Genomic DNA, 11,355 nt, shown 5'->3' on the forward strand with positions numbered 1-11,355 from the left:
TCCTGTCGTCAGCCCGGTATCCTGTCGGCAGCCCGGTATCTGGTCGGCAGCCCGGTATCCTGTCGTCAGCCCGGTATCCTGTTGGCAGCCCGGTATCCTGTCGTCAGCCCGGTATCCTGTCGTCAGCCCGGTATCCTGTTGGCAGCCCGGTATCCTGTTGGCAGCCCGGTATCCTGTCGGCAGCCCGGTATTCTGACGGTAGCCCGGTATCCTGTTGGCAGCCCGGCATCCTGACGGCATCCTGACGGTATCCTGACGGCAGCCTGGAATTGTTAACTAACAATACTGTGCTATCGCAGTCCCAAATAGAAATCATTAAAAGTACACACATACATGTACGTACTGTTAGATATCATAATAGTTATAGTTGTTGGATGAGTTACAGTGGGCTTCTCTCCAAGGCCGCCGCCGTACCACCAGACTCGCCATGATGTACAAGATCCAGCATGACCTTGCATGTGTGAGATGCGACGCCTTGAAGCCAGTGTCTGGCAGCAGGAGAAGCCGGAGAGGCCACAGTCAACAGCTCCAGGACATAACTTGCCGCACGAACTACAAACACTATTCCTTTCTTCCTCGCACTATCCGCGATTGGAACGCCCTGCCCACAGACACTGTCCAATCCCCGTCCCTGGCCACCTTTGTCTCGAGGGTGTCCAGTCCGGCCTAGACTCAGTCACGCTGGTGACCTTCGACCCGAGACATGTCAATTATTGCCGGTATCGGCAGTTGGACATTACCGGAAGAAGAAGTTACAAACAAGAAGCCGTGAGTGTGCCGTCGTTACGTCTTGTGATTAAATGTTGGAAATTATTTTTAAAAATGTCAGTTATTAAAAATGTGATCTCAAACATGACTAAGTCCCCTCGGTCTATTATCTTGGCACCGTCCCAATCTATTACACAGTTATTTCTTGTAATGTGGTCTGTGACTAGTACTGCTGACTTGTTTTCTTGTTTCTCAGCTTCTTTCTTTCGTGCTCTTGTGTACCTCCCTGTGTGAACTATGTAACACCTCTAGTGCACTATGCACCAAGTAACATCTAGAGTCAGTGCACAGTAAACCAGTCAGAATTGCCCTAATGAAGATAGCAGACGATCATCGAAACGTCGGCTTGAAAAATAAATGGTTGTGATCAAAGAAATTTGTAATTCATTCGTTTACCAAACTAATGACATTATTTACGGATATTGATATCGCTTTACAAAAATGCTCTGCGAAAGTTGCACAAGCAAAATTACGCAAAGGCGTGTAGTGTGGGCACAACATGTCTTGTATGATACTTTCTTTGAAAACTGGAACCTTACCTTTCGCAATGCTGCCTTAAGCCTATTAGTAAACCAATAGATTATAGTTAGCCTAACAAGTTGAATGTGTTAAAGGTTATAGATGTATGTTTACGGCACACCTGTATAATGTTTCTGCCTCAATTTCAATATGTGCCTCAAAACAATAATTATGTACCGTCAGTTTCCATGTCACAGTAGACCTCTACACCGGGCAGAGGTGAGCCAAGTGTGTAGACTCCACTGGTCGTGTGTCCGGCGGCTTTAAATGCAGCACAATCTGGGGAACGGTAAATAGCTTTTAACAGGGAAAATGTACAATGTCATGTCCGAAATGTTAATATGTCAGACTAGAGTAGTGTCTTGATCTGACAATGTTTGCAAAGCGTAATCCACCAGTATCACCATTTTAAGTCTATAAACAAGCAGCAAAAACACGATTGGCATACCGATATAGAGGAAAGTGAACCACGAGAACAAGCAACTAGCAAAATGTTTAATATCATGTTTGTATGACTTACATAACAATACATGTAAGATTGTGTAAGTGTATTGGCACATGTATGATTGACTATGTGTGCATGTTTGTGAATGTATCCGAATTTATGTGTTGTAGTTCCTGTTTGTATATGTATGTAAGTTTGTATATTCATATGTGTGTATGTATGTATTTGTGTGTTGTTTGTACAATGTACATATAAGTATGTGTGTGTGTGTATGTGTGTGTTCATTGTGCATGCATTTATGAACGTCTATGTGTGTACTTTGTGTGTATGTTAGTGTGTGTGTGTGTGTGTGTGTATGTGTGTGTTGTGTCTGTGTTTGTGTCGGGTGTGAGTTCTATGTATCTGTATCTGTATCGTTGTGGCCGGTATAACCGCCCTTCTGCATAACACACCAGCTTCGCAGGAACGCGGCGCGGTGGCAGCTGGCTATATGGCACCGAAAGACTTGTTACAATGAATGAATGAAGGAAGGAAGGAATTAATGGAGCATGTCTTGTGACTTTTGTCGCCCAGCCCATATGGGCTTATCAGACACCAGAACATAAACACGAACATAAACATGGGTACAGAAATCATAGAAACATAAATCCAAGTCCAAAATAAAAGGTCAGACTTGAGACATCAAATGAAATCAAAGAACTTAATCCAACATTGTTCATAACATAATTGGTACAGAAAAGTCAAAGGTACACAAAGGCAACTCAAATGTACATAAATGCAACTCAACTTATAAGTAAAAATGAACTTAAACATATGAACAACTCACTGGGAAGGAGAAGGAAAAAAACAAAGGGGAAATCGTGTGTGTGTCCTACCAATGTATTATGTAGGACCAATACCAATGTAAGATGTGTCCAATGTGAGTATCTGTGTGTGTGAGTGTGTGTGTGTGTGTGTGTGTGTGTGTGTGTGTGTATGTGTTAGTATATGTGTGTGTGCCTACCATGCCCTGGAAAGGTGACTTGCAAGGAAAGAAGGGAGCTTGTCAGTCAAGACCAGAGTTACTGTGTACAGGGCGGTCTGCCTCTCCATTCTACACTACGCAAGTGAGACATGGACCCCATACAGCTTCACATCCGCTGCCTACAGAAGATACTGGGCCTCAGGTGGTGGCATAATTTAGTTCCTCACACACGACGACGCAGGGCCAACATCGAGCCCTTAGATGCAACTTACATGGGTAGGACATGTGATCCGTATGCCTGCCAACCGACTACCAAGGCACGTACTGTATGGTGAGCTCACCACAGATAAAATGCTCTGTAGGAGACCAGCGCAAGAGGTTCAAGGACCACTTGAAAAGCAACCTCAAGTCCTGCGGCATCGAGGCACAAAGTCTAGAACGACTAGCAGCCGACAGAAACCACTGGAGACAGACATGCTCGACAACTTCAAGACTTCAAAGTCACACACATCCAGCTACGACATGTCGACCACAAATTGCTTTAACATCTGTGTGGACTGTTCCACTACTCAAAAGTAGGGGTGTATCCTGATGCAACATATGCTATGGTGTATTAACAAAAAGGCACAACGCGCATCATCCGGGGCATACTAGCAGACGGCATAATAAACTACACACCAATGCAGCCAACGGATCGTGAGTTGTAGCTGCGAACACATCGGAAATTTTCTAGCGGCCGCCATGCCACGACAACTATGATCGAAACATCTGCTTGAGAAAACCGCACATCCATAAGAGGGTCTGCATGCCCTTTTTCGTTAACCGTTATGGGCTATTCTAATTTACCGTAAATCGTTGCCGGCCCGCTCTAATTCAACGTTAAGCGTTATCAGTATATTCATCGTGAAGCGTTATTGGTCGTTTTAATTCAACGTAAAACGTTATTTGTCATCCTAAATTCAGCGTTAAGCGTTAATGAATAATTCTTTGTTACGCCTAATTTTGCCTTTCAAAGTGCAGGAAAAGGCGTCATTAAGGTTTAAAAATCAAAATTTCCCGGGGGAGAAAGCCCCGGACCCCCTACATTGCTCGCCCTTTGGCGCTCGACTCGCTCTTCTGCGCTCGGTCCCTTCGGCTCTAGCCAGCACCAATTTTCCGTCAATTACCGGAAGTTTGCGGAGAGTTACAGAATCTTTTTAAGGAATTTTTACAGACAAAAATTAACAAAAATCGTGAGTAAAAATATGAAAACATCAGAAGGACCGACAAACTCTCAACACCATGATTTGCCTCTCAGAATGCGGGAAATTGCGTTTTTGAAGGCTTAAAAATCCTAAATTTTCCGGGGGAGCATCCCGGACCCCCTCAGATTGCCTCAAAATCCATCCATCGGTAAAAACTGGGCGCACGAAAAAAAAGTCAAGCTAGGTAGAGCCCTGGTCGATGTCGATTCGGATTCCCCTTTATTTGTGGACGCACTCGGGACCAGGGCAGCCGGGAAACACAGGGAACACATACCTTTAATGCGTGTAAGATGTAAGGTATACATAATTTTGTCAGTGATCACCTTTTCTCACAAAGCGAGATACCAAACCCAGTGCAGCTCGAAAAAAAAGACTGTCAATTTACCGTTAAGCGTTGCCGACCGTCCTGAATTTACCGTTAAGCGTTATCAGCCCTGCTGAATTTACCGTTAACCGTTGCCAGGACCCCCCCATGCAGACCCTCCCATAACATCGACGGAATACATGGCCTGTACCAACAGTCCATCAGAATAAGAACTCCGCTAAAATATTACATGACCTATGAAAATCGCTACGGCATAAAATAAACAACGTACCAAACTAGGTCCTCATGCAGAAAAAGAATCGCGAGTTACAGCTGCGAACACACAACAGTTCAGGCTTCGTCAATGACCTCCGGACGGACTGATAAAATCACTTTTCCATTTCACTTCCTTTACCCATTACTATGGCAACACGGCCTTTGAAGCAGTTGTTTTGTCGAAGGCACCAACATTTAAAATCTCATAACAGTTAAGAACACCGCATTTTTCCATTACCCGTAGCAACCCTTGAATATTTGCAAATAAATAGTTGAACTGGTACCTCCTCCTATGCACTTGACTGCTGCGTCTTCCTTGTGGGTGCAGTCATGGCCTCCCCACTTGGTGATTCCACAGTCCGCCACAGAAGACTCGCTCCCGTCGCAGTTGAGATTGTTCAGGTAGATGTTTCCCGTTCCTCCAGGATACTCACTTCCTTGTGTTGCGACTCCGAGACCATACTTGAGCTGTCTACAGACCACCTCAGCGTCCCTGTCGTCAAACCCGTCATCACAGACCGTCCCCCAGTCCCCAAGTCCGGCCCGGACCTCCACTCGACCTTCCGATAGACGTTGGCCTCCAGCAAGCCGGATGGACACGTCACCTAAACATTTGATTAGTGTAAATTGTTAATGACTGGCTTTTTATGTTCTCTTGTATGAAGGATCTGCGGTTACGTGGTTAAATAGATTCCCATACATACTTTTCACAGTGAAGGAAGAGATCTTAAGTACAAAACAATCCTTTTGTTTGTGGTTTGGTTTGAGGTTTGTTGAGTCGGTGAGTGTGTGAGTGAGTGAGTGAGTGAGTGAGTGAGTGAGAGTGAGTGTGTGTGTGAGTGAGTGTGTGAGTGAGTGAGTGAGTGAGTGAGAGTGAGTGTGTGTGTGAGTGGGTGAGTGATTGAGTGAGAATAAGTGTGTGTGTGAGTGAGTGAGTGAGTGAGTAAGTGAATGGGTGAGTGAGTGAGTGGGTGAGTGAGTGAGTGAGTGAGTGAGAGAGAGTGAGTGTGTGTGTGTGAGTGAGTGAGTGAGTGTGTGTGTGAGTGGGTGAGTGATTGAGTGAGAATGAGTGTGTGTGTGAGTGAGTGAGTGAGTGAGTGAGTGGGTGAGAGTGAGTGTGTGTGTGAGTGTGTGTGTGAGTGAGTGAGTGGGTGCGTGTGTGAGTGAGTGAGTAAGTGAATGGGTGAGTGAGTGGGTGAGTGAGTGAGTGAGAGTGTGAGTGAGTGAGTGAGTGAGTGAGTGTGTGAGTGAAACTTTGAGTACCAACCTGTGCAAACGACCTGTACATTCATCTTATATGATGGGCAGCCGAAGGAGCCCGAGTTCCAGTCTAATGCGCAGGACGCGATGTTAGTCTTCGTTCCACTGCAGGAGACGCGCTCCAGCCAGGTCCGGCTTGAGTGGGTGCTTGTACGACCTGTGCTCACGCTCCCTGTATACCCCAGCTGTTTGCACACGGTCCCCGCTTCAGTCTCAGTCCAGCCGTTGTTGCACACGGCACGCCACTCTGACTTGTCTCCCGGACGGAACTCCACTCGTCCTTCCCAGGGCAGGTCGCCGCCAGCCAGCCGGACAGCTAGCTTGCCTGTGGAAACAAAGAGAAATTTGTGTTTTAACCCTATCTAGACCCGGCTTTTGGGGGGCTTCGTGGGACCGGGGGGAGGGCTCTTTCTCCCCCCCCCCGAACTCGCGAACGGTATGTCGTATGACCACCAAATTTTTATAGGATGGTCTACTAGTGACAATAGATCATAACAGCAATTTTGATGACGTTATGTCGTAATATGACGTGATTATGACGCCATTAATGTGATTTTATTGGCCAAAACCGTCTAGATAGATTATTCCCTAAAAACTTAACGGTATTGAGGATAATATAAAGGATTTTCAAACATGTGACATATGTATGAATAGCCTACCCTTATGAGAGACATTGTGAGAATCTTAATTCTTTCTTGAGTTATTCTTTTAGAAAGTTGGCACCTGCAGTCCCCCCCCCCACCAGAAAAAAACCCGCCAAATTAAAGGGGACCTATATCACTTAAACACACCAAATGCTACTATGGGAGACCTTTTTTAAAATCGTGACTCTTGGCATGTTCAGAACGACGTATGAAAACAGGAAAAACAGGTATACATGCCATGGCGAAGGTAACAACATGTATGCACCTTCACAGACGACCCCTGCGTCCTCCTTGTGTGAACAGTCACTATGTCCGAAGTGAGCAGAGTGACAGTCTCCAAGGCTCGTCTCACTTCCCTCACAGTCCACGCCGTCCAGCAAGATCTTCCCATCACCCTTCCCAAAATGGGCCCCCAGCTTTACCGCCAGGGCCTTCCCGAAGCCGAGCTGCCCGCAGACGACCTGCGCGTCCTTCAGGTCCCACCGGTCATCACAGACGGTCCCAAATGGGCGGGTCCCGACCCGCACCTCCACCCGGCCTTCGAGCGGGGTAGAGCCATCCACAAGACGGACCTGGAAACCTGCGGCGGTACATCAATAATATCATTGACTTTCGGTTTTACTTGGTATGGTATGTCAGCCATTGCTTGACTCCATTTACCTCCCATTCGTGTAAAGTCAAGTGAAATACGGTTTACCCAATAGGCCATACCCAATAGGCCAATATACAAAAGTAATAATCTTCAAGTAGATGTTTGGGTGGCGAAAAAGACAAAGACAGTATCCATTGGCCAGACTTTATCCATTATTTATTATTATTATTAATTAGCCACCAGTACAATGTTTGCAAATTTGTTCATACACCTGGAACTTCTTAGCTTATACCACCCTCTCTCTATTTCTCGAGAGTGTGCACTAATTCGGATTTACTTCTTGCAGAGCAAAAGTTAAAATTAGCTAAGTCCAGGTATCTTTCCATACAATATGTTGTTTTGCATTTTTTGTAAAACCTTAGCTTTCCAGAATATTAATGGATAAACTTTATTTCTGAAAATAAAATAGACAACTCTGTTTTGTGTGATTGTGATAGAGATAGCCCCTTTGGAAGTGATTCTTAAAAGTGGCCATGAAAAGAGCTGGGGTGCTGGGAAACAACATGTCCAAAAGTCTCAGCACTCGGCTTCCAGTGCTGACAGGGGTTTCTCCAGGGTTTAAGGTGCCTTAGCACTTCCAAGGTTGATCCAGTGCTAACGACCGCTTTAGCACTGGTGTTCCCGTGCCGAGGAAGGACGCCCTTTTTATGGGTTCACCACACCACGAAGTGGTGTGGTGAAACCATATTGCTTTTTCTGGTGTTTCTTCTTCTTCTTCTCCTCCTCCTCCTTCTCCTCCTGCCATTTTTTAAATGGATTCAGCTTCTTCATTTTAGGGCCCAAGGTCCTGAAATTTGGTATGGAGGTACAGTGGGCAAATACCCTTAGGCGTTTTTTAAATTTTTGTGATACAGGCTTTTAGAATGGTTTTATTTGAGTTTTTTGGCTGTATTATAGCAAATGTATTACTGTGTCAGTGGGCAGTGTTAACCACATTTGGCATGAGTCATCACAATGGAATGCAGGGCATCAACCAATAGGCATGCAGCTTTCCTCTCTTCTTCTTGCTGATTGGCTGTTGGGATTTAACTTGATTAACACCTGCACAGACCATTTCCACATGCACAGAGCATTTCTTGCTGATTGGCTGTTGGGATTTAACTTGATTAACACCTGACACAGACCATTTCCATACTGACAGTATGTCTGTATTCAAGTGTTTTGGTAGGATTTCAAGCTTTCCTTGCTCCAGCATTGGAATGCGGGGCATGAAACGTTTTTTTTTGAAAATCAACAGTTTGCATTATGCAATTAAAAATCCTAACCAATAATGTAGGGAATAGCTAGCCAACTGTTGTAGTCTTAGTTGTATGTTACTTCATATTATAGTTATATCAATGTAAATCATTGTTTTCCCTTGTGTTTCTCATTCTTTCCCTGCCATGACGTCGTAAAATGTGGTGAACCCATCGCTGTATTTGCTCCAAAGCAAATATTGGCCTTTCTAGTTTCTCATAGTTTTTACCTAATAGAGAAGGAAGTGCCGGGTTCTTACCATGTGCATCCACAACTGACAGCGCTGTGGTTACCGGCAGTGGGCGGCCCGGGGCTGCTGTAGCTCCTGCACCGGCGCAACACTGGAATATCAAACAGAAACGTTCATTTAACATATCGTTGATACATTTTAGGACGTTTGCAACCAGATAGGATCCAACATTTATTCATTCAATCAAATATAAAATTTTCAGGCTGCTATTTAAACGAGTGGGCTATGCTGCGTGATTCAATTATCTCAACAGCCAATCAGCAAGAAGAAAAAATTGCAAATTTCCCGATCAGGCCGTGCACGTAGAAAAGCTGCTTGCCTTTTGATCTTACTCTCCGTGCCTACTGTGCTCATACACCAAAGATACAGACACTGGCCAAGACATAATACATGTATGGCATGTAAAAGAGGCAAAAAAGTCCAAACTGATTTGACAAAATTCCGTCACGCAAGAAACCTTCCCGCGTACCCCACGTCAAACGGACAAGTCCGAAAACGCTTCACTGAAAACGGCCCAGGATTGAAGAAAATATAAAAAAAGAGCTACAATTGGCCCGATTATCCCAGTCTGAAATAGAGCAGACAAGAAAGAAAAACATCTGACAGCGTTTGCCCACTCTACGTCCATGGCAAATTGCATTTGCCGCAGTTATTTAGAACTGGGTTTGTCTTAAAAGAACGTAAACTTGAATAAAATGAAATAAAACAAGTGTCCATAGGCGACAATTCTCCGTTAAGTTTTATATGTTGCAGATTGAGTTCAATATTTCATGTTTACCTGTCCAGGTGGACCCCGTGGACCGGGCGGACCGGGCGGACCGGGCGGTCCAGTCGACGGCTCCCGTTTCCCGAGTAAAAATTCTGATTTACAAATAAAAGTTAGTATGTGGTCAGTTGGAGTGGGCATTTGGGTATCATAATGAACATTAATGAATTCTTGTACATGAACAGAAATACATGAGACTAATTATACAAAGTCATCAGATCCACTCACACAGAAGAAACACATATACACACACATTGTCTCACAAACACACGCACGCACACACACATAGACCCACACACATAAACACACATACATACATACATACATACACATTCACAGACAGACAGACAGACACACACACAGACACACACACACACACACACACACACACACAGACAGACAGACAGACAGACACACACACACACACACACACACACCTCACAGCCAAAAACAACTTAATGTACCTTCAAGTCTGTTACGCAAGGGAACAGTGTTGTCCATCGAGTTCCTCTTGAATCTGCGGTGCACCTCCGCACTTTTCCAGAAGGTGGCGCTGTGATCACGTCGGTATTCGGTTGAGCGCACATCTCCAGTCGGGCCCTTGGGGCTAAGATGCTCTGCGATCTGTTAACAAGATAATTATCTTTCCGTGAACAACTAGAAAAACTGCAAGACAAAGGCACACAGAGAGCGGCACAATTTAACACTAGAGCAAATGCAGCATATTTCCATATTCCTCCCCATATCAAAATGAACTGTTCCAACACTTCCATATCTTTACCACGTGCTCTTCAGTATGGAGGTGCCTAGTTCGTGCAATGCTTCTTAGTGACGATTGTTGTTGAAACCCCCATGAAGTGTTTTTTTAGTATACGTGTTTTTAAACCCCCCATGTAGTGGATGTTTTCGAAATCCATAGAGTGCTCTGCGGTAGAGCCCACATACAGTGCTTTTGGGAAATAGTTTCCTGGACACCCCCTTGAAGTGCTCTTCTCTAAAGTGTTTTCAAACCCCAATGTAGCGCTTTGGTGTGTACCCCATTTTGTGCTTTTAATAAAAGGCGTCTTTTAATCCCCATGTATGCTTTCAAGTATCAAGTGTTTCAATGCCCCCATGTAGTACCCGGATACATACTGTGCTTCTTAGTAACAATTGTTCTCGAAACCCCCATACAGTGCTTTTCAACAAAATCCCTTGAAAAGTGCTTCTAGCAACGATTAGAACCTAGTATCCAAATCACCCAGTATCTGTTTAAAGATGACCTATCCAAGCCACTGTGTATCTGCTTCAAGATTAGCTACACGCGCCACTCTGCATCTGCTTGGAAATTACCTAATTGTGATCCAATTATCTTAGCAGCCAATCAGCGAGAAGAAAGCCCTTAGCAATAAGACCATGCCCTTGCGAATATGGCCATGCAATAGTTTCAGTACATTTTGACCTGAAAACAGTTTAAAAGTCCTAAATTATATAATTTCAAAAGAGTTGTTTTCCCATGGCTACCATATGGTGATAAAACTGCCATCCTAACCTTGTCCTCAGCATCCTTCTTTTGCTTCAACTGCATCTGGAGCATCTGATCCCTCAGGCCTTGCAGATCTTTCTGGAACGCCATTTGCTGTTCCCGGATGGAGGCCATCTCCCGCGCCATGAACAGCAGGGCAACGAAACTCACCACAGCCGCGAGTGCTGACAGTGCCAGGACGATTCCATTGGTCCACCGGGTTCCATTGGGACGTACAGAACCTTCCGGAGCTGCCTCGCCGTTTGGGAACAGCTTCTTGGACGACATCTTCGAGAAACCTTGTAGAAAACCCCACAAGGCCGACAGACAAAGGTGCCACACCTGAATGACGTGTGCACGCAGGTGAGACGACGACGTGGTCGGTCTGGTTTACCTGCAACACATGAGACCAAAGGCATTAAAGTAAATGATGAGTTCATGTGTCCCACGTGTTATAAAGGCATCGAAAACGAGTTACATTTTATAATAGATTGCCCAACCTATGATGAAAACCGACGAAAAT

The 11,355-nt window shown here is 44.9% G+C and overlaps 1 protein-coding gene across 1 annotated transcript in view; it reads right to left on the minus strand.

The window, feature by feature from the left end:
* The window catches only part of LOC109486991 (antigen WC1.1-like), a 22,216-nt gene extending 11,096 nt beyond the window's left edge, over positions 1-11,120 (minus strand). Inside the window, exons 1-8 of the mRNA XM_019790908.1 lie at positions 10,860-11,120; positions 9,793-9,952; positions 9,341-9,423; positions 8,572-8,653; positions 6,690-7,016; positions 5,788-6,105; positions 4,805-5,125; positions 1,465-1,566 (exon numbers count right to left, since the gene is read on the minus strand). Of these exons, the coding sequence (XP_019646467.1) occupies positions 1,465-1,566; positions 4,805-5,125; positions 5,788-6,105; positions 6,690-7,016; positions 8,572-8,653; positions 9,341-9,423; positions 9,793-9,952; positions 10,860-11,120 (1,654 nt within the window). The remainder of the gene's footprint in view (positions 1-1,464; positions 1,567-4,804; positions 5,126-5,787; positions 6,106-6,689; positions 7,017-8,571; positions 8,654-9,340; positions 9,424-9,792; positions 9,953-10,859) is intronic.
* Between the last annotated feature and the right edge of the window lie 235 nt (positions 11,121-11,355).

Source organism: Branchiostoma belcheri, unplaced genomic scaffold (assembly GCF_001625305.1).
Source record: "Branchiostoma belcheri isolate BF01 breed outbred unplaced genomic scaffold, Haploidv18h27 scaffold85, whole genome shotgun sequence".
NCBI lineage: Eukaryota > Metazoa > Chordata > Leptocardii > Amphioxiformes > Branchiostomatidae > Branchiostoma > Branchiostoma belcheri.